Below are 23,499 nucleotides of genomic sequence, written 5' to 3' on the forward strand. Positions count from 1 at the left end.
TTCTTTCACTGCTTCCTAACTTTACAGCGACAATTTGTCAGTGTTCACAAAATAGGTAGACCTAGAGAGTCAAAAATATGCAACTGTAAGGGTGATAGGAACGGTACCAGTAGTCAGGGTAGGGTTTTTTTTCAGTAGAGATGCTCTGACTCACTGCTTTGGATGGTAAGTATACAATTTAAAATTCTTTTACTTATGATTGCACAACATCTAGTCCCTGAAATAATTACTTCGACATACATCACTGCAGATTTTTTTTTTAGGAGGTCACCTAAGAATATGAAATTTTATTAAACATGGAAAGGGACTGAAATTACAGTTCTGATGCTGTAATTTAACCTGATACTTTTATCCTGTTATTTCCCTTGCTGTGTTATTTCCATTCATTTCCTACCCCTTATCTTTGAAATCTCATTTTTGAGAATTTGGGGGATTTGGTTGAGGCTTCGTGGATGCCCATTCATCTATTGTCCTCACATGTGTGAGGACAATGAGCTGTTTTGGAATTTATTGTGCAAAGCCCTGACTCAAAATGAGGTCCTGAAAACCTCAGTCAGACAAATAGCCTCTGAGTTGGTGATGAGTGTGATCGCACAAGCTCTGACATGCCAGACTTGTCCCTTGGTGTGTACAGTGAAACCACCAGCAGGCCCCCTCTCCATCCAAGGACAGGACAGCTGGGAGGTGGGGTCTCTGGGGATAGAAGCAGGACTATTCACCTCCAAAGAGGGGTGGAGAAGGGGTACTGCAGAGGCACAAGAGGTGGGGACAGGAGAGAGAAGAAAAGTGGGTATTAGATGCCAGTCATAACCTTCCCTCTACAAACTGGAGTATAAAGCATTAGTATGTTGATGTTTTAAGAGGTTCATCCATGTTTCAGGGGCTCACCCTTTTGGAAGCTTTGATTACAGGCTGGGGAAAGGAGGAAGGAAAAAGACCAAATCGTTAAACATGTAACACTATTAAGCAAGGCTTTAATTTGTAGTGGTGGCTTCTATTCCTGTTATTTCTGTGCCTTCAGCAGCTGAAAACTTAAAAAATAAAAATTGAATTCATGACATCTGCATCTGACAGTGATACTGAAGGTGAGTTCATTGCTGTGCAGGAGGAATGCCAGAATACTGAGCTTGTTTCTGGTGACTGCAGTGCCACCTCAGTGGCAGATACCCAACAGGGGGGAAGAGAAGGAATAACATGGAGGGGAGAAAAGCAGTTTGTCTCTGGTGCTGCCTGACTTGCAACTTCAGTGATGGAGAGAGGCAGGAAGCGCAGTCCTGACAGGAAGGCTCAGGCTGGCTGAGTGGGGAGGCTAGGCTGTACCAGCCATGCTGCAGTTGTGCTGCAAATGCCGCAACCTTGGCAAGTTAAACCAGGTATAAGCAGAAGGTAGAAGGAAATAGAAGAAGGTGACAAAGTCATAGGAGGATGGGTGCTGGGCTGCTGGGAAAGTTTCCAGCAGCTCAGCATTAAATCCCAGGCAAACCTTTCAAGTTGTTTGCTGCCTCCCAGGATATAACAAATCTCTTGTGTTGGGTCACAAGCTTTGGGAAAAACCTTCTGCACTGCTGGATCATAAGATGAGGGAGTGACCATGGCTCACAGCTGTGGCTAGTGGGGAGGAACCAGGACCTAGCAGAGCTCCTTTTGGGGCAGACATGCCCTCTGGCTACAAATCCACCGTGGGAAGAAGCTGTTGCTCTTTTCAGATGGTGTGAGCTACAGCCTGGACTATTGGAGGATGTAGAATGAGGGCTGGAAGTTGCACTTGCTCTATGGAAACTGCTGGGTCTGTGTGGGGCACAGCCCCAGTGGGGAAAGGTAAAGGCCAGTGGCTCATGAAGCCTCATAACCTGGTGTGGGCATGGCTCCACAATGACAAAGCTTGGCTGTTTCACTTCACTTGCTCTCCTGTTACCAGAGTCAAATTAAGGATGTGTGGAGCTGGGTGATGGCTGTAACAGCCGTCCTATCTTGTATTTGTGTTCCTAAGCTAATCCTCATTTCCAGCATGTTGGTTTGGGGTAATTGATTTCTGGTCTCTTATATCTCTTACTTTTCAGTCGGCCTTAATTGTCAGGATTGTATTAGCTGGTCATTCCATTTGAACTAACCCAATAATTATTTTTCTGCTGACATTAAAATTGCTTTTATACAGCAGGTTGAGCTAGACTACTCTCCATTCAGTCAGTTTATAGTAAAGGCTTCAGTGCAGACCATTAATCTTAACTTGGAATGTTTGGATGACTTATTTAGTATTAGGGAAGATATCAATATCTAATTACAACCTCTAAGTTAACTGTGAGGGTTTTTGGTAGCTTAATTTTTATGGCCTCCTTAATAATATGAATTCAGGATGTGTTTGGAACAGGGAAAGGAACAAGTTATTCAAAACCCAGGACATTTACAGGGGATGACAACAGGAGCTAGATCACTCTTCCATGGGATTATGAAGATGGCATGTACTATGTATTTCCTTCTCCAGAACTTTCTTCAGTAGTCAGCAGTGACACAGATAAGTCAACAGCAACAATGAAATGCAGCAATTGTCTAAGGAAAAGTAGCCTATTCTTTTTAAAGGAAAAGCAGAAAAACAACGAACAGAATGTATAATGACCACCCTCATCTCCCAGCACAAAAGACATACACATACAATAAACCTATTTGAAAAAGTCTGGTTGTAACTGCTATGGGGGTAAAGTGCAAGATTAAATCCTAAGGAGGAGAAACCCACATATCAACAGATAATAAGAACAATCTCAGAGAAATGCTATGCTGTTTGTCTCATTTTCCTTGCCATAGTAGCATGTTTTTGTTTTGTTGAAGAAGCAGGATAATTTGTGGAGTATCAGCTCATTCTCAGCACACAACTTCCCAGAGTTAATTATAAGAGAACAGCACTTTAAAGGAATCTGTCTATTGGAGGTGTATTTCCCTATGAGAGTGGCTGCAGCTGTGTCTCCAGCAGTCTTCTTTGGCCATGAGGTATGTTATGGGATCAGTTCTAAGGGGTATGTAGTCCCTACTACTGATCATAAATAGAAATAGTAATTTGAGTGATACTGGTCATTCTGTTTAAGTGTATGTAAATACAGTGTTTGAAATGAGCAAGGGAAAACAAGCAACGAAATGATGTCTGTGTGCTTCTGTCTGACAGTCTTCCACTTCAGTTCTGGAAGTGCCACTCCTGAACTTTCTCACTTGGTTTTGTGTTTTAAGTGTCTTTGTTCCACTGGCAGAAACAAAAGGCCTTGGATCATCTTGTTGTGGGAGTCAAATCTGTTGCTTGTTCTTTGCAATAGGGATTCCCCAGACAGTTTAAAAAGAAAATGAAAAAACTCCCTAAACCAAAGATAAAATACCCACCTCTCCAGAAATATCTGACTGAAATATCTGGCCTTCTTTTAAACGGTGAATCCTGCTGTACAAATGCCTGCTGCTCTTGAATGTTGGAGCTAAAATGAAACATACCTTGTGCTTTCTCTTTAATAGAGTTCAGTACATGTTAAGGGAGTTAGAGGGGTGGTATTTTGGCATGGGCACCCCAAAACCTAATACATGCACACACGCTGCCTGAGTTTCATTTCAGGTTATAAACTGGATTACAACATACCTTCACCCTGTGGGCATTGTCCAGGGAAACCAGGCTGGATCTGCCTCATGCATAAAATGATCTGGCCAAATGATTGCCAAGTGGAAAATAAAGTACCTGTGCAGAATTTATATTTTTAACAGGAATTTAGATTACATTTCAGTCATATTAAATGATTAATAATACTATTTAACTCATCAATTCAAGAATGGAACAAATACTATATTCTGGAAACCATGCTTAAAGAGCTTAGGACAACATTTTAAATTTCTAAAATAGCTGTATCTGTCCTAATTAAGTCAGGGTAGCAAAGAGAGTATTTAAGCCCCACATGTTTCCTTCTTGATGCAAATGGAGCTTTATGTTCTTTTATTTGTGAGAGGCTTTGTTGGCCTCGGTTAGCAGAAATACTTGCATACGATTTGGTTTTTTCAAAAGAAAAGATACACTGTATTTAGAGATGCAAATACTACCTTGTCTGCAAAACCCACTAGCTGTTATACTGGAAGACAAAGCTAAGTCTGTGTTGCTTTACTTCAGTGGTGTCTGTGTATTCACAAGCATCTTTTTAACAGCCTTCTCTGCATAAGTGAAAAATAGCAGGCACCAAATTTTTTATTTCTTTGGTAACAGCCTAGTAAAATCAGAGTTGATCTGCGAATTTAAAAAAAAAGAAGCAAGTAAATAGATTAACTATGATAATACACCTTTGCATTAATGTTTGATAGAAAAGTTTAACAGTCTGTTACCTTTGATTCTCAAATACCTTTAATATGAGTTTACTAATTGCTGCCTTGAATATTTGACTTCAGACTGAGTCAGGTCACAAATATATGGCTCTGTAGTAGAAGAAGCTGCTGCTGGTTTGTGTGTCAGTAGCACAGTTTTCCGGAGAGGCTCTTTGTTTCTGCTTTAAACATCTGGAGAGAGACAAAGAGCATTTGTGGGGTCTTTTGTTGCTTCTGAAAGTTGAAGCAGGGAAGAATTCCAAGAAGTACCCAGAATCCTGGAAAAATCTGGGTGGAATCAATAAGTGTTAAACTTTATCTTCTTTATAAATGAAAGTGCTTTTGTTTTATCTCTGGCAGCTATCCTGGTAATGGATATTATGTAATATTTACACTCTCCTTTGGAGTTAAATTATTTTTCCGATTTGTGAGTAATATTTGCATGCGTATTTCTCAGCTGCATTGACATGCCAGATGCACAGTGGTAGCTGTCTCCGCCTGCTAATCCTGTAATAACATTCTGGTGACCAAATTCAATGGCCCTGCGCGGAGCCTCGGAGCAGCTGATTGCTGAGTAGGGAGGAAAAAAAATAACCCAGCGAATCTGATTGCAGCTCTCTGCTGCATCCCCATCCCACAATCCCTTGCACCATTTGCTGCAGTCTTTCTACACAGGCTGAGTGAGAAAAGGATGTGCTAAATAAAGATTGATTGGTTTGAATCCTGAAGGGGTCCACCACTTGTAAATGACCCAGGGAGAAAAAAAAATTCATGACGACTTCACTGGGCCTCCTCTTATTCTTCCATTTTTCTTTCCACCTGTCCTCTTCATGGAATGGAACATCATTCCTTAGAGCACAAAAATCTCTTGTGCATCTAATAATGATTGTGTTGTAGTAGGAATTCCTTATCAGTTTTATGCGTGAGGCTTGAAATATTAGCAGATGATGGTTTGTTCGTTTGGATTACTGCGGAACTGCAGCTCCGTCCCTGCAAGGATTTTGTCCTCAGCACTGCACTGATTAAGCTATTTTTCTACAAAGATGGGTAGGTCTAAAATTCTCAAGTTTGTTCAATGTTATTCCTGGTGGCTGCTGCTGGTTGCTCTGTTTTGGCCCTTGATCGTTCATTACATTTCTGCATGCTGTAAGAATGAAGAGGGTTGTTGTGTTTTAAACAAGGCACTAAGCTGATTGCAGGAGTGTGAGAGAAAGGAACGCAAATTTAGCTTATCAAGCCTTTTACACAAGTGAACTGTGTAGTGGTTCTGATTTGCTCAGTGTGTTCTCTGTTGGCTAATCTGAGAGCTTCTGCTGCTGCTAGAAATGGCTTGAATCTGTTCTTTATTCCTAGGGACTGTGGACAGGTGATCTATCTGTTTTAAGGACTTTTAAGCCTCAGCTCTCCCAGTCCTTGAAGCAACATTATTTAGTTCCTCACCCTTTATTACAGCTCGGGAGGCCTAACTGTTCTTTTGGAAACGTTGCCATTGGAAACCTATTCATTCATAGTACATGAATAGACCCTCTAGGTTGTGAATACTATTGATAAGAAGAGGATGAATAAGCTGCAAGCAATTTGTTCTCCTCAGGCTGTATTTTCAGTCTAGTTGCTACTCTGGCTGGGTGGATTTCAGAGACAGCAGTGTATCAGTAGCACAGAATTCTACTCTTTTAGGAATAAAATCCTGTGAAATGAGCAGTTACTTGATTCCCCAATGTCTTTTCTTGGCTGGGAAACTAACAGATAATCTTCAGAAGTTCCCGAGCTCATTTGAGGATACCTGCAGAAAGGGTGCATTTTTCAGTTACATGTCTCTGTTTACATGAAACAATTCTTCTGAAACTGTTATTTGCAATACCTAACGTGTTTTTTTTTTTCCTCTTCCCCCTTTTCCAGTGCTATAGGAAGTTCCTTTCATATGGGTGGGGCTGCACCCTGGCTTTTCTGAAGGCATGCATGCATAGCAGGGCAAAGATTTCTAGTCGCTTAGAGAGCCATTGTTTTCTCCTTTCTTTGTTGTCTAGTATCTTTTAAATGAAATCGTATCTCCAAGCAGAAGGAAAAAGAGTAATGCTGTTTCTGGGAAGACAGCGATTCTTGAGCCTCAAAAGGGCGACCTTTTACTTTAAAGAACCCTTTACTGCACTTGGTTTAGCGAACCCGCATTTCCTTTTGAGTGTGAGTGTGTGTGTTATATATAGATAAATGGGTGGGGATTTATGTCTTGTTTGGTGCAATGTTTCCCTGTTCTTTAGCTTTGCATGTTTAAATTACTAAGTGTAACTGTATGGAGAAGTGATAGCCCTGTTTTGAAAGCTCATGCTTCAGCTGCTTTACTTTGATTGTGAGACATAATGAACCTCTGAAAAGCACTCTGGCAGTTTTTGAGCTCAGAAGATGCTACTTAAAAAAAGAACATTTTTCTTGTAAAAGTAGTGTTACTTTGCAAAATCTCCCACTGCTAATACAGTTTTAAATGTATTGCATTGTAATGCAAACATAACAGTAAATCAGATAAAATACCATCTGGTGAAATTCAAAAACATTGTCTAAAATCTCCAGATTTTCTTCAAATAATCTTTGGTTGCACAATTGCTTTTATTGAGGAAATGGGCAAAATCATCCTTCTCATAGCTACATCACTTTCATCAAGATTACATCAAAGGTGGAGTTGCCTTAGAGAGGCTACAGAATCCTGCAAATCCCATACTAAAAAAAAAAAAATAAAAAATTAAAGGGACCATTTGTGTAAGAAGTTGCTGTACCAGGTAGTGGCCAAAGCTTGAAATGCACAGATGAAATTCTATTTCCAAGTGCATGTCTTAAATCTGATTTATGTGAGCACAGGGGATAAATGACAGTCATGGCCTGCTACATTTCAGGCAAAACATAGAATATTAAAAGCACTTATTTCTGAATCATTAATGTTTTATTTGATTGACAAAACTTAAAGCGTGAGCATTTGAAAAATAAAGTGGCTGGCATGAGATTAGTGTATGAAATGCGAAGAATTACTTGGTTTTTTAATGACATTGGGGGAATGTGAAAAACTAAGTTGAAAAACAGGTTAAATCAATTTTTTTTCAGGCAGCAGCAGATTTTCTTGTGTAAGCACTATTTGCTGGTGTAGCTTTACTTGATAAGGGAAAGATGAAACACAGAAAATATCTGGTTGCTACAGAACTTTCTTTTGTTAAATGACAGGCAGCATTCACTGGAGACTTATTCTTCCATATCTTAAATACAGCTTTTTCCAGTTGTTTGAGTTCAGTCTATAACAAAAAAATTATACTGTCTGTGTGTCCAATTTGGAAACCACACTTTTGATAAGAAATCCTCCTGCTTCTGATTATCTTCTCTGTTTTGTTTGGGTCCCTGCCCCTAACATTTGGGGAGAGAGAGTGGGAGGCAAATACAGCTGTGTAAGTGGTGAAATGAATTTTCCTTTTGAAACATGTCCCTTTTGCATGTTATGCTGCTGAATGTATTAATAGTTATTGGGTATTTGATTGTCTGATCTTTCTACTCTGCTTTGTAAAAGCCAGATATTTTGGTTCCGCTTCTTGTAAAGCCACCTTTAACTCAAGCTTTTTAAAAGTAATACAGGTTGCAACTTGATCTTCTAAGGTTTATTCTGTGTGATTTATGGAATTAAATAGGAAAAAGTATTTTTTGTTTATGTAATGCTCACATTTTATCTTACTGTGGAGAAAAAAAATTAAAAAAAATATTAAAATATATGAAAAAGACATGCAAATATTATCAATCCTGAAATCATTCATTTTTGGGTCATGAAAAAACATGACATTTTATGAGTATTAGAGCAAGTTTTAACATTGCAGTTTCCCCTTCCTTGGAAAAAAAGGAAACAAAAGGGCCTGCCATAAGTGTTTTCCATTGAATGAAATGTCAGTTACTACTGTTGTGTATTTGAACTGTGAATAACTTTATACTGCTGTATTTACTAACACAGAAGTGATGCCCCAGGAGCCAGTTATCAGGGAAGCCAGCATAGCTGATTTATGATCCATAATCACTGTCATTATCCTAGAAATAGCCCCTTGCTCAGTGTAATGAGTAAAACACACTGGTATGGCTAAGTACGCAGCTCAGGAAGAGCAGCATGGGTTCAGCTCTTACAGACTAGTGTGCCATTCATTCAAGCACAGGAAGCAGACCTAATGTAACACTAACAATAAAATGCTACACAGATCATGCAAATAATTCTGGAATTGAGTGACCTTTGAGTATGATCAGCAGAGGGCTTGTTGTTTCTGTCTTATAAAGCCTGAAATGCCCTCACACTAGATCTCAAGTTGTCTGAAATGATTAAAAAAGGGTAGAAATTGTTCAGGAAGAAGTTAGAATCCTCAGGAGTGTACCTGCAGAGAATAAGGCCAGCTGGGCTTGCAGGTCACAGAGAAGAGGAGCCCAGTTCTGCTGTGGGTGCAGGACATCTGGCAGAACAAAGTGCTGTGACAGTTGCACCTGCACCTCCTGGCACTTCAGCCTGCTAGAAATGCTGATGGAGAGGAGTTTCTGCTGGGCCACCCTGTCAGGGTCTCTGCTTGCCAGGCTTACCAAAAATTTTAGCAGGCAGTTTTCTTTTTTCTATGGTTGTTTCCATCCTTTTCCTCCTATCTTCTCTTTTCACATTTCCTATTATTTGCTATAATTTCTATTTTTGGCTGTATATCTCCAGCTGAAAAGAACCTACACTTTTCTCTCCCTGTTCCTTGTTCCAGGACAGGAGGTGTTCCAAGCCTACTGCCATCTCTTTAACCTGCAATTTAAATTCTAACAGTTAGTCAACTTTTTTCTTAGTCTTTTATTTCATGTTTTATATGCCAGATTGTGAAGAATCCTCAGTCCTAGAAACATGATTCTTACTACTAGTTCTGCCTAGAATTACATTTTTCTTGCATTTATTATTTGGATGGGCTTTATATATCCTTCACCCTACCATTACTGATTCTCAGTGGCTATCAGTTGCCTCTTATTTGCTCTGTTTCTTTTATCATGAGGATTTTCATTTTACCTACCTCATCCCTATTGGTGATGCAGAATTTGAGCTTTCCCTTCCCCGGGGCTGGCTGGTTCTGGGGCTTCCTTCTTGGGGATTTCCTGTAGTCAAAATCTACCATATTTTTGGCAATACCAGCACCAATAAGGGAAAAAAATTGTTAGGTGACCCATTTTCAAACTCTCTCTGTGATACAGACATTTGACTGGCTGGTGCAGTTCCAGTTTGAGCATGTTGCCAGTGGTACTGTAGACATAAGAAATCCAATGTTTGTTAGCACTGGCTGAACCTATTGGCACGAGAATGTTTTTATCATGCGTTTTCTTTAAAACCAGACAGTCCTGTATCTCTTTCAGTCCAGAGGCAGCGTGCCTTTCCAAAATGCTCAGACAGAGGTGTTGTAGATGTTGCTGACTGTTTCCCTGGCTCTCATCAGTAATAAAAAATCAGTAATAAAGTTTAATTCTTTCTTGTTTTTGTTTTATATAGAAATATAGGTTCCTGCATAAGGATAAAACATGAGTGAATTAGTCAATGATTTTGTTATTTTATGGAGTTTTTAAGCCATTTTTCTTCTTTTCTTCTTTTCCCCACCCCACTCCAGCAGTGTGCAGGGTAGAAGGGAACAGAACCCATATGTCAGTGGTCTAGGATGGCCAGTGAAGGCTCCAACATCCCAAGTCCTGTGGTCCGTCAGATTGACAAGCAGTTTCTGATTTGCAGCATATGCCTGGACCGTTACAAGAACCCCAAAGTACTTCCCTGCCTGCACACTTTCTGTGAGAGGTAAGTCCTTTCCTCATGCTGGTAACTCAGGGTGTCATGCTGCAAGCACAGGACAAGGCATCCTTTAGTGGACAGGGACTTTTACTTATAAATATTGTTTTAAGGCATGATAAAGTCTGGGAAGGCTGGAGAGAATGGAAGGATGTAGAAAAACATATTTGTGGCAGGCAGGAAGAAGAGACAGTAGTGACATATTTGGAATACATTCCCTTTATGCAAGAGTAAACAAAAAGTAAATCACATTAAACTAATGAGTACAGTTACTACAGTGTGAAAGGTGATGATAGCCAGAATTTAGGCCTCAAATTAATGGTCTCAAATTTATTCTGATTATTATATAATTAGAAACAATAAAAAATCTTTGTTGATTTACTAAGCCAATAAGAATTATCCCATTCTTTAATGTCCACGGGTTAGGCATGATATATACATTATTACCTAAGATTAAATTTATTCATTATTCTGCAGTTTGATTGACTGAAGTGGGAAAACTCTCTGGAAGGAATGTGATAAACCAGCAACCTGCCTTTTACTATATTTGGCTGAATGAACTGAATGAACTGAATGTGCATAGTGATACTTTAATGTTGCATTATCTTTCAAATTTTGGAGAAAATACAGCACCTGCAGAAAAGCTAGCTGAAGAATTAGTGGTTAAAGTTCTTAATCTGATGATGGGATGCAACTCCAGATTGTATATGGAGTGGCAGGAGAATTTTTATAAATGGTATGTGGTGTGAACATTTATTTAATTTAGGAGATTTCTACCTCTTAGCAAGAATTGTGGTGGGGATCTCTAACTTTGCACAGGGTGAAAGAAAAATTGTGGATCTCTGCTTGTGTCAGATGAACCGGTCTTTTATAGAAGATTAGGAAATCCCAGCATTAAAAAAGGCAGCACTGAATCTCTTACTGAAGTCACTGAGACAAGATTTTTACCATCATGTATTAAGTTTCCTGATTTCTGTTCATGTGTAAAACCTAAGGTTAGCTTCTGGTTTTCACTGTAATCCTCTTAGGCTGATCTTGTTATGGAGAAAGGGTGGAAGAACTCTTCCAATGTAGTGCTGACATGCAAAGCTTAAGTTCTCCTTTCACAGAGCCCTTACTTGGGGGTCAGGAGGAGGGCTGCCAGGGGAAGATAAAGGGTGGTGCAACCAAAACCCTTGGAAAAGGATAAGAGCTGTGGAGATGTGTGAGGTCACACTTTCTCAGCTGGCATCCCATGAGGAATTTGTTGTAGTGCTACTCCCCTTAAGAACTGCATTCTGCAAAGCTTCTTCTGCTTATAGGACCATACTGAATATGGTATGTTGCATGCCCAGCCATGTGTTAACTTCAATTTCAAGGCCAAAAGTGGCATTAAGTCTCACCTAGGCCAGCTTGTTGCATATTGTGCATATTCTTGGTTACTGAACTTTTGTGTCAGGTTTATATTCTGTGAAATTTATTTTTTCTAAAAAAACACCAACACTACCCTCCCAATCAAACACAAACAAAAATTTCCTTCAAAACTCCCGTTAATATAAATTATGATAACCTAGCAGGTAGTTCCCTATGTTGTAAAGAAAGCTCTGTTGATTTTGGCTAGCTGCCAAATAACTTTCCAAATTGAAATAAATGAAAAAATTTCCTTTGGTTTTCTTAAGACCATGTTTTACTGCTGAAACACTAAACCCACAAATAACCCACAAGTTATTAAAGGAGATGCTGTTGGAAAGACAAGGGTCAAACACTGGTTAGCCAGTTAAAGTTACAGGCTCAAATACTTGGTGCAACTTCATGTCTGTCAGACTTTATCTGATAGTTTAAAATTTTTACTGCATAAAACATCCTGTGAGCAGGATGCAGTAGGTGTCTGAAATCATGATCACTCTTATGGATATCTCAAAAAAAGGCATGTAACTTTTTTAATGATGTCTGCTTATTGAACCTTTTTTTTCATGTGGCAGAGTAAAAAGAGGTTTAAAAGAACAAAATATTCCCCATAACCACTTTTGCTTCAGAGGTCTGTTTGATGTACTTTTCTTTTTATAAGTAGGGGTAGCACTCTTTCAAACTAGCTCTTTAACTGATGAAAGGGGTTTTTTTCCCTCTTTGATGATACTTTTCCTTTCTTTCTCCTTTCACCTTCCTCCCCCATAGGTGTTTACAGAATTACATTCCAGCCCATAGCTTAACCCTTTCTTGCCCTGTGTGTCGCCAGACCTCCATTCTGCCAGAGAAAGGGGTTTCTGCACTCCAGAACAACTTCTTTATTACCAACCTGATGGATGTCCTGCAGCGAACACCAGAAAACAGCATTGAGGAGTCCTCTATCTTGGAGACTGTCACTGCTGTTGCTGCAGGCAAACCACTCTCCTGCCCCAATCATGATGGAAATGTAAGTGAGACAGCCTCTTGTGCTATGTACAGGTATTGATATTTGCTTTTCTGGGTTTCATGGATGTATTTTTCTAAAGAGAAAGCAGGGGAAGTGGAATCACACTATTTCTTTGATTTTATGATATATCAGCAAAAGACAAGCAATTCTTCAAATTAACTCAAATGCTCTTTGTGGAGTAGTGAAATAGTCAAAGTATTATTTTATCTTACTAATCATCTGGGATGATACTGTCTTTTGGCACATTTGGTCAGAATTATTCTCCTGCAAGTACTGAACCTTGTGCCTTTACTTCTTTGGGTTTGGTTTCCTTAGGCTTCTTACTTGTAGCATCAACTGTTGCTGTGGGTACCTGTGTGTTTGTCTGGCAATATGTGACAAGGACCTTTTATGTGAACATATTAACATAGAACTGAATAAAAGGGAGTCATAGCTTAGGATGCTTTGGATCATTACAGACTAGAAAGACAGAGCTTCTGTTTATCTGCAGTGTTTTGTGGATCTCTCATATCACTTCTTGGAGGCTGCTTTGTTGTTTCCCTCCACCTACTCTTTTTACCTGGCATGTCCCTACAGACATCCTCAAATCATACCAGTATATTGGCAAGTACCCACAACTGAGTTAATATTCACAGATTACTGCAAGAACAGCTCTAACTCTGCTTACTTCACAATTTTCAGAATTAACCTGTGTAACTTCATGATAAGCATATGAGCTCCTGACGAAGCTTATGCAAACATATAAGTAGAGACTGTAAAACTCAGTGGTGCTGTGTTGTAAACTGAATGTTGTGCCTCTATGCAAGAAACATATGTTAGTAATTTAAGACAACTTTCTGAGGACTGTTTTATTTGATACTCAGTGTAGGTACATTGGTTGTATAGGAGTAATTCAGCTGATAGGTAATGATTACAGTAATAGAAGAATAGTTCAGTTCCTTCTCTGTTAGAATTAGGTGGATTTGTAGAACTGATGTTAGACACTGATTAATGAATAACTGGTGTAACTTTTTTTTATGTGTACTGTACCTATGTGTGTGTAGTGGTTACTGATTAATGCTTTCCTAGTTTTTGTTTGCATTTTATTTGCTATCTTTAAAATGAATCATAGTTGTTTTCTGGCAGGCATTCTGATAGGAGCCATTTGATTGTGAAATGCAGAAAAAGGTCAAAATTAAGGCATTATTTGTATTGTATTTTAAATTATCAGCTGATTATTATTTGAGTATGTTTAAAAAAACCTGGCTTGTCTAAAATCAAAATATTCCACCTTATACTTCAGAGAACTCCTTTATAGGTAAAGGTGCATTTGTAAGTCCTCTAAACCTACTTGGCTTGCCTTGAAACATAGCATGCCATAGCATGGATGCTGAGTAGTGTGTGATGGGAGCATCTTCTCGCTTCAGTATCTGGGAGGGTTGGGGATAGCCTGAGGATGATGGCAATTTAAAGCTTTGTGAAGCTTAGAAATGAAAAGCTAAGTGCACACATTAGTCCTTGTGATGGGAGGAGCTGAGGTAACATTTGGGGAGAGCTGCTTGAGGCTGGCCAGATGGGTCTGGCTGCAAGGGTGCACAGGGCAAGGTACTGGGCACCTTAATCCTTGCTGAGGAAATGAGTTGATGCTGGCTTCAAAGGTTCAGGACACAAGAGCACCGTGTGGCAAGTAGGTTAGGTATTAGGAAATATCTAAAGAGTCTTCCCTGGAATGTGCTTCCCAGGGAAGTCGTCACAGCACCAAGCCTGCCAGAGTTCAAGAACCATTTGGACAATGCTTTTAGACACTTGGTATGACTCCTGAGGTGGTTCTTGGCAGGGCCAGGAGTAGGATGATCCTTGTAGGTCCCTTCTAGCTCAGGGTATTCTGTGATTCTAAGTGCCTGGCTGCTAGTAACTTTACTGGAGGCTTCAGGAAGTGAAAAAGGATTGAGCTGGCAGCTGGAGGTGAATTTTTTTACAGAACCAGCAATCATTCTGCATGAAATCCACCCTCCATTATTTTTTATATATTACTTGGGGTAGGGTCAGACCCACTGTATTTTTACCATTTGCATCAAATATATTTCTTTTAAATATTAGCATTTTTTTTTAATATTAGCTTGGAAATAAATTTCTGTTTAAACAAGTTTTTTCAATCATTTCAGCCATCCTGGACTTAAACCTCTATGATAAAAATGAGATAGAAACTGATGCAGAGATATTTTCTCATTTGCTTGCCTGAGCCTTCCTCAGGCCATGTACATTAAATACTTTCCCTTCCAAGTTGGTCCCCTATTCCCATCACTCATATTTTCCATATGTGTGCGTGTATGTTTACTTTATTCCTTCTGTGCACATCCTCCTGTCTTCTGTTGTGGCTTTTTTGTTCTCTGTTCTTATGAAGAAAGAAACTTAGTTTGTAGTATGTTAATACAAAAGATGGTTACCTGTGCCTGAACTATTAAAAAATGCTTTCTCATTTTGACCCAACATGGAGCACAAGTGTGTTGGGGCTTGTTGAATGTTCTTGTTAAATCTGGGTAATAGGGCACATGTGGAACTTTTGAACCTACTAGAAGATTCTTATCTTCTACCTACACATTAAAATAAGGTTGGCTTTATTCTCAGCTGCAAAACACCTTCAGCTCTTGTGTATAAAAACATTCTGGATTGGAAACAATGATCTACAATCATTTAGGGGCAGGTACAGAAGCCAGGGCAGGGAAGGCTATGAAATTCTAACTCCATTGTATGTAATGAGTGGTGTAGCCTCTGAAATGTCTCTACTTGGGTTTTGTTTGAATTTGAACTGAAAACCAGCTCAGAGTGGAGGATCCACATTTTTGCAATGTAGAAGGTGGGGTCTGCCTCCAGAGTGTAATGAGGGGACACATAAATTAAATTAAACACTTTTAACAAGAGAGAATGCCTTATCTCTGGCTAGTTTTTTCTGAAAAGATCATAGCATAGCTTGACAACTTGACAGGCATAAGATCTTGCTTACAAAAACGCTGAACTTATAGAGGTGCTGCTTACTGACTGTATGCTTCTCTTAGAAAAATAAAAATACACCTATCCTTGATATTCTGAGGAAGTGACTTCATATTTTACCTTTTAAAACCTTGTTTTTTCTCCTCACCTCTGTACTTCCTACCATGTCACTTACTCATGTATCCCATTAAAGTGTAATCTGTGGATAAGACAAAAGATGTGACTAGGGAGGGAGAAAAATTCCAAATTTTATCAGGGATCTCAGAGGTATTCTCAGGTTATTCAAACATCTATTCTTCTGAAAGCCAAAGCATACAAAACTAAGGTGCACACTAACCCTGGGGTAGAGGAATTAAGATAAGGCAAAGAGCTAACTCATCCTTTTTCTGTAGAGTGCTCTTTTAATTCAAACAAATAGAAAGCAGAGGATGACCAATGTGATTTTTCAAATGTGATTGGTGGGAGCTTTTTCCTTAAGACCTGAACTTTGAAGGGCTGGAAATAGCATGTCATGGCTTTGTAAAAGCTAGCTCAGAAGTACTTGCATCCTTGATTATGCAATTTTAAAAGTTTCTGTAAATTCAGTTGAATTACAGTAAAGAAGATGTGATGGGGATCTAGTCACATCATTATGCTGAAATATGCTGGTCTGATTTAAAGTGGGAAATAGTGGATGAGATTTCAGCAACAGTGGGTATTAATTCACATTTCATTACAACTGATGAGAATGTTCTCATTGAATTTGGTGGAAATACAGCTGAAGCCAGTCCTGGATGCTACAGTATATCCTGCCCAAGACCTCTCTTGAATTTGGAAAGGAGAGGCAAATGTCATTTTCTGAAGTGTTTTGTAAAGCAAACCTGTCATAATGAAAAATTTTCTGGGAGCATCACAAAATGTGATGCCCACGTTTGGCATGGAGGGGAGAGATGAAAAGCCAGTAATACTTTTCTGTCTATAGTTAGAAATTAGTCTTGCCTGATTAAGAGATGCTAGAAAAAAATCCTAGGAAATCAGCCTATCTAGGCAGTTGAAGTCTGAATTGTATTATTATTCCTTCTCCTTCATCTATGCACAATATAAAAATTATAGTGGGAAATGAAAGGTGCTTCTCTCAAAACATTGTGAATTCGAGGCAGATTCCTATATAGAGATACACATTAGTTCTTTGTGATCTGTTTGCTATTATCATTTGAGCTTCTGTGTTTCCCTGATGCTTGAATAAAGAGGAAGTTTTTTTGGCTGAACAACCTTTATGCCAGTGAGAAGCTTCCTTTCTTATATATGTGGCTGCAAATATAATGATGTTTATTATGGACTAGTCAGTAGAAAAAAGAAATACTAAATTATTCTAATCACTGTATCCAAAGATAAAAATACTGAATAAATAAAAGGCTTGTTAAAATACCTTGAACCTAAGCATTAAATTATTAAGAGGCAGAAAGATGAAATTTGGATACACATGCAAAAGAAATTATTTTTTTTTAGCCATATAAGAAGATTTCAGAGTTTCCTAATAAAATATTCTTCTTTTTGGCTGCTTCTGATTGCAGACTTTTGAAGCCTTTGAAAAGAACTTAAATCCTAAACTCTGATTAACTGATTTTCTCTATGCACTGTAAGAATGCATCACATCACAGTGCCTACCCAAGTAGGCCTCTATTAGAATCTACTACAACGAGACTGCTAAATTCACAGTGACTAGAGTAACATTTGTGAGGGCTGACATTGTTTAGTGAATTTAGGTCTACTTTCTTTTCCCATTGCTGATCTATTTGATGTTACACAGGTTATTTGGATCAACTTTTAAATTTTCTCAGCTTACACGAGTGGCTGACAAATGACTAAACCCTCACTGCATGTGAGTCCTGTATCTTGTAAATTGAGATAAGAGAGAAGAATGGGAATAAGATTTAAAGGAGTTTATCAGAGGAAAATCCCTGTTAATACTAACAGCCACATGCAAATCATGGTTCTTGCTTCCTCCTCCTTAATTCTCAAGATGCCTTTGAGCAGCCAGCTATTTTGTGCAGTGCTGTTAAAATCTCTCTGCTCACCTGAAAACAGCTGTTTCTACACAACCATCTCATCTACCAACAACTCCAGCACAACCATCGTTGTACAAGATGTCTGAGTCCAGAAGCATCAGCTGAATTATTCAAGATTCTGATGCTATGCCCTGAATGCAAAAGAGCTGCCAATGTCTTGCTTTGAAGCATATACTACAAACTTCCTTTTATCCTTTTTAATAAGCCTAAAACACTTTGTGCCCTAGGACTTCCTAGCTGCAAAAGAAAGTGTCATGCCAAATTTGCATATATGTGCATTATTTTGACTAGCGTATGATTTTGGTAACAGTAATTCTCTGTTTCTTTCCCCTGATGAATATATTCAGAATTTGAGATATCTATTACCTGTAAAGATCTAATTTTATCTCTAAAGAGCATCTTTCTGGGTACTTAACAGGTTGAAACGATCTCCTTCTCTTTCAAGTGTAGCTCAGCACTCCTATTACAATCTCAGGTTTTAATGGTTTTAAGGGATTAGTAATGGGATTTGGAGATTTTCCCCTGCAGCATGTTGGTTCATTTAGGATGCTTTCCTTGAGCAAATAAACTTGCTGTTTGGTGATTTCCATTGAGTTTGTGTTTCAAGAGTGGCCCTGTTATGGAAAACAGTTTACACTTTCTTTAGCAGATTCTCTGGGAAGACTCTGGGTGAAGTTAGTGAGGGTAGTTCAATGCCTTTTTTTTTTTAATTGTTTCATGGAGTACATAAGAGAGAGACCAAAATTTACTGTTACACAGTATAAAGATGATGTTAAGACCAGCAGTGAAGTCCAGCATTGTTCACAGGTTGCTGTTCTGACACATTATTATAGAATATTTTAATATTTTATAAATATAGAATATTTATAGAATGTTTTAAGGGAGCATTTTGATATAAAATATGTAAGAATAACAGTCATCTTTTAGGCAGTAAATTATTGGTGCATAAGAAAGCAGAAGCTTTGTCTCTGAGCTTAGACTTATAAATGAGTTCAACGCTCAGTAAGATGTGCTTTGAGTTATGTTACTGCTGCCATGTTTGAGTGTAGAGTGCACTTTTCCAGGTGATGGAGTTTTACTGCCAATCCTGTGAGACAGCCATGTGCCGGGAGTGCACAGAGGGAGAACATGCAGAGCATCCCACAGTACCACTCAAGGATGTGGTGGAGCAACACAAGGCTTCCCTCCAAGTCCAATTGGATGCTGTCAACAAGAGGTATGGAGACTCCACTATTTTCCATTTTTAGTTTTATCACTGGCTTCTTGTGCTGGTGCCATAGGTGTTTACCTAGGAAACTGGGAAAGTGAGGCTAGCATAAGGACAAAAAATCCATTGAGTGAGATGTACTGAGGGGTTACCAAAAAGAGCAAAACATTGGTATTTGGCTTTCACAAAACAGAGGCCATTAGAAATGTGAGTCATCCAAAGAAGGGGTATAAAATGCTAAGGAGTAAACTTCTGTTCAATTATGAATTTATAACAGCTAAATAAATAGTGCTGGGTGTTAAAAAGACTGGCACAAACACTACAGTGGCAAAATGGCTTAATAAGAAATGAAAAGGTGAGGTAAATCTAGTGATATCTTCTTGAGTAGATATACTGCATAAAGGACAGAGGATCAAGGCCTCCATTGTTGGTAATGCCTAAAGTCTAACAGATTTGCACAGGGGAGGACTGTGGCTTAGGCTTATTTTATCAGACCAGACCTACTGTGTGGTTCTAAAAGGGATGAACTTACTTCTGGGAAATGATCAAATTTAAAGACAGCCTGCTGATGGGAGGGCTTAATCAAAAGATACCAGGGCAAGGGCCAATGTTTAATAACTTTCGAAACAGCAATCTTTGTAATTTAATTCCTCCCTCAGGCTTCCAGAGATTGACTCAGCACTTCATTTTATATCTGAAATCATACACCAGTTAACCAACCAAAAGGCTAGCATTGTAGAGGACATTCATTCCACTTTTGATGAACTCCAGAAGACTTTAAATGTGCGAAAGAGTGTGCTGCTTATGGAGCTGGAAGTGAATTATGGCCTTAAACACAAAGTAAGATGCATGTTTTGTTTCAATGAAAAGCTGTTAATTTAATCAGCCAATTTTGCAAATGGTGCAGGATGTCAGTTTGACAAATCGTGTCTGACATCCAGAGAACTTTGTTTTCCTGAAATCAGATACTGCAGAGCCTTGCTTGTGGGTGCCAAGCCTTATAAGATGAGCATGAAGATACAGGTCAAACAATTTATCATGAAGAACTGCCTAAGTCTTCCTGTTTTGCTTTTCCAGAGCTTGGTAACATATTTCATGTTAGATATCACCTTTTGGAACACAAAAAGATTTCAGGGATGTCTCACTTTCTTAGAGGAATGAAGAGAGTAACATATTGCAGAACTGTATTCACTCTTCCTATCTGGATGATTGATTTTGAGGGGTTTCCCCCTATATTGTAGACCAAGCTTTATAGGAAGAAAACAAAGCTGTACTTCTGCAAAGCAAAGCCCGTAGCCCAGCGGGTAGAGATTTTGTTGAGGATTATTAAGTCTGAATCAGGAAAATGAAATAATTTAGTCCTTATTTTCCTGGGCATCAGTTCTCTGCTTTATAAAGAAAGATTTCTCCCTGAAAGTTGCCTTTAAAAAAAATACCATCAAAAACTGGGGTTTCAAGAGTGCCATTACTGAGTAACTTGATCATCTCCAATGTCTGAAGTGGAAGAATGCTGCATTCCTGGATGTAGAATAGGCTTGAAAACATCATTAGAAAGGTGCTGAACTGCTGAGCCTGTGGAAATGGAGGAATATTAATATATACACAAGATACATACTTTTAGGAACATAGGGAGCCCAAAACCTTAAACAGTTTACAGAAGTTTGAGCATCAATAATGTGGACTTAGATCCCAGGTTCATCTAAATATATTTACGATGTCATGATGTATTCAAGATGTCACATTTCCATAGCAAGCGAATATATTCTGTATGTATACAAATTGACATGAAATACAATATGTTAAATTACCTTATTGTTGTATAAAGAAATTTAAAATAATTTAATAACTGTTAGCATTAGAGAATCAAATTTTTATGAAGTTGTACATAAGCAGTAAAAGAGGCATCTACCCTGTTTGAATACAAAACCCCCAGTTGAAACTGGATTTTACTTTTGAATGCCTAGTAGTCCTGCAAAATACAATCACTCTGATCATATACTTCTAAAAAATGAAAAGGCTACATTTTACTAAGATAAAGTTGGCAGTTTGATTTGTTGTCCAATCGACTGAAAGTGTGTAAGATGTAAAATACTCTTCATGCATTTTAAGTATTATTTATGTTAGGATTTAATATTTTTTATTTTTGTAATGAAAGAAAATCATCTTAAGAAAGTATTTATTTTAAAACTATGCTCTCTCTTTAACTACTTATGCCTTTGAATGAAGACCAAACATATTAGAAATGCCTTGTATTGCATCCTGAGAAGTTTCTGTGTGCCTAGAAAAGCAGATGGCTTGAATTTTCAGTGTAGTCTTGAAATTTGTTGATTCTGTTTTAATTGCAAAAGATTTTGTGTTATCACTTTCCCATATCAGTAACACTTGAGCCTGGATTTTCTCCAGTGGATGAAAAAAAAAGCTTAAAGCTTTGGAAAATGCAGAAAAAAATGCCTTTAGAATTCAGTGTCATTATAATAGTGTGTCTCAGCAAGGGAAGAATATTTCATAGCAATAAATACATCCAGTCTTGAAATTTACATAAATTGAAAAGTTTCAAAAATATTTATGATGGTGATGGTCAACAGAAAAACTTTTCTATCCACAATCATGTCTGTGCCCTGGTTCTTCTATGTAGGAAAAACATACCCAGTGTGTGACTGGGTACCTTCATTTGGGATTTTATCAGTGGAGACTGATAAAATCAGTGGCAGGGGGCAACAGCAATGTTTTCTTGACTATCATGAATGTCTCTGCTAGGTTGTTATAATCCAGGGATCCTTTTTCCAATTCATTACAAAATTTGATTTAAAAAAAAAAAAAAAGCCCAATTCCCAGCCCACACTTAGCAATTTTGAGGTCAATACTGTTTTAAGGGTTAGACTGAGGGCCAGAACTGACCCTATAATACAAGTTCTTTCACAGTCTGAAAGATGGAGTGGCTACTTGTTGCCCATCAACTTTTTTGGCTACTCAATCCAACTCCTTCTGCTATGCACAATCCATTCTGTATATTTTGCTTTCCTGCCTGCTGAAACTGAGGGAGATTTTTTTTTCTTCACTTTTTTAGTTCAGGAATTCCACTTTTCCTCAGGCCTTGAGGCCTTCTTGTTCATCTCCATAGATTAGTAATCCACAGACTTCCTTGGCTCTGAAGCAACAGTATCAAGAAGTTTCTTGCAGCCTCTCGTATTGATGAACCTTATGACTCCAAAGTATCTCTGCATCTGTGAACACAACTCGGTTCCAGTAACTGTCTCATTAACTGTCACTGTTGACAGTTAGATGGGGCAGGGTTCAAACTTCTACAGTTGTTGCAGGGTTTTTGCTCAAAAAAAAACCAAACCCAAACAACAACAACCCAAAACAAAAACAGAAGAAAAATAAAACAAAAAACCCAAAACCAAACAAGACAACACAGATAAGGGCAATAATTCTAGTGTGACAGTGGGTCTGTAAATTCTTGATTTCCCAAACCAGGGTAATTTTTTGTGTTGTAGCATTGTATTCCAAATATAAGTTGGCAATCAGTGTGCTACTTCATCTAAAATGAAGTTTAAATTAAACTCAAAAATAAGGCATCATAAATTTAGTTCCTACAAAGACCTTTAGATGCTACATCTTTCTGGGACATTAATATATAACATGATGCTAATCTGGTGTTGGATAATTCACACAGGTCCTTCAGACACAGCTGGATACCTTACTAGAAGGACAGGAAAGCATTAAAAGCTGCAGCAACTTTACAGCCCAAGCCCTCAACCATGGCACTGAAACTGAAGTGCTGCTGGTGAAGAAGCAGATGAGTGACAAGCTAAACGAACTGGCTGAGCGGGACTTCCCGCTGCAGCCCCGTGAAAATGATCAGTTGGACTTTATAGTGGAAACAGAAGGCCTGAAGAAGTCCATTCACAACCTGGGGACTATTTTAACCACCAACGCAGTTGCCTCTGAAACAGTTGCCACTGGTGAAGGACTGAAGCAGACAGTGATTGGACAGCCCATGTCCGTTACCATCACAACAAAGGACAAAGATGGGGAGCTCTGTAAATCTGGGAATGCTTACCTCACTGCTGAACTGAGTACACCTGATGGGAGTGTAGCAGATGGAGAAATACTTGACAACAAAAATGGCACTTATGAATTTTTGTATACTGTTCAGAAAGAAGGGGACTTCACTTTGTCACTGAGACTTTATGATCAACATATCAAGGGCAGCCCATTCAAACTTAAAGTGGTCAGGTCAGCAGATGTATCTCCTACCACTGAAGGGGTTAAGAGACGTGTTAAATCACCAGGCAGCGGTCACGTGAAGCAGAAAGCTGTGAAGAGACCTGCAAGCATGTACAGCACTGGCAAAAGAAAAGAGAACCCCATTGAAGATGACTTAATCTTCAGAATAGGTAGGTGACTTGGCTGCCTATTGATATACTTAAAAATAGATCAGGGAAACAGGATTAAAAAGTTTAGTTATTGTAAAGCTAAAGCTGTAAGTAGAGCAACCTAATACTACCATTAGGCCTCTTGACTTTTGTTAATATGCACATTTTGGAAGTACACACTTCAAAAATAGTTTGCAGCAAATATTTAATTGGGATTTCAGTTGAGAAATGGATAAATTTGATTTGGGATATTTTAAAAATTGTTAATACTCATATTACAAAGCTTTTGGTATGGATTAAAGTAATTTCAGATTGCAAGGGATACAGAAGCAGAAATTACTTCTAGTGAGCAGTTTCTGGCTTGACTATCAAATAGTAGTACA

The 23,499-nt window shown here is 38.5% G+C and overlaps 1 protein-coding gene across 19 annotated transcripts in view; it reads left to right on the forward strand.

Annotated features, from left to right (window-relative positions):
• The window catches only part of TRIM2 (tripartite motif containing 2), a 94,532-nt gene that overhangs the window by 44,842 nt on the left and 26,191 nt on the right, over positions 1-23,499 (forward strand). For 9 of the 19 annotated variants that reach the window (XM_056490734.1, XM_056490737.1, XM_056490722.1 and 6 more), the window contains 5 exons: positions 9,948-10,129; positions 12,275-12,512; positions 18,595-18,746; positions 19,397-19,577; positions 22,414-23,137. In XM_056490734.1, the coding sequence (XP_056346709.1) occupies positions 9,996-10,129; positions 12,275-12,512; positions 18,595-18,746; positions 19,397-19,577; positions 22,414-23,137 (1,429 nt within the window). In that variant the 5' untranslated portion in view covers positions 9,948-9,995. Of the gene's footprint in view, positions 1-4,972; positions 5,365-9,697; positions 9,793-9,947; positions 10,130-12,274; positions 12,513-18,594; positions 18,747-19,396; positions 19,578-22,413; positions 23,138-23,499 lie in introns of those variants that run through there. The other 10 variants (XM_056490738.1, XM_056490729.1, XM_056490733.1 and 7 more) reach the window with 6 other exon arrangements.

Source organism: Oenanthe melanoleuca, chromosome 4, assembly GCF_029582105.1.
Source record: "Oenanthe melanoleuca isolate GR-GAL-2019-014 chromosome 4, OMel1.0, whole genome shotgun sequence".
Taxonomy (NCBI): domain Eukaryota; kingdom Metazoa; phylum Chordata; class Aves; order Passeriformes; family Muscicapidae; genus Oenanthe; species Oenanthe melanoleuca.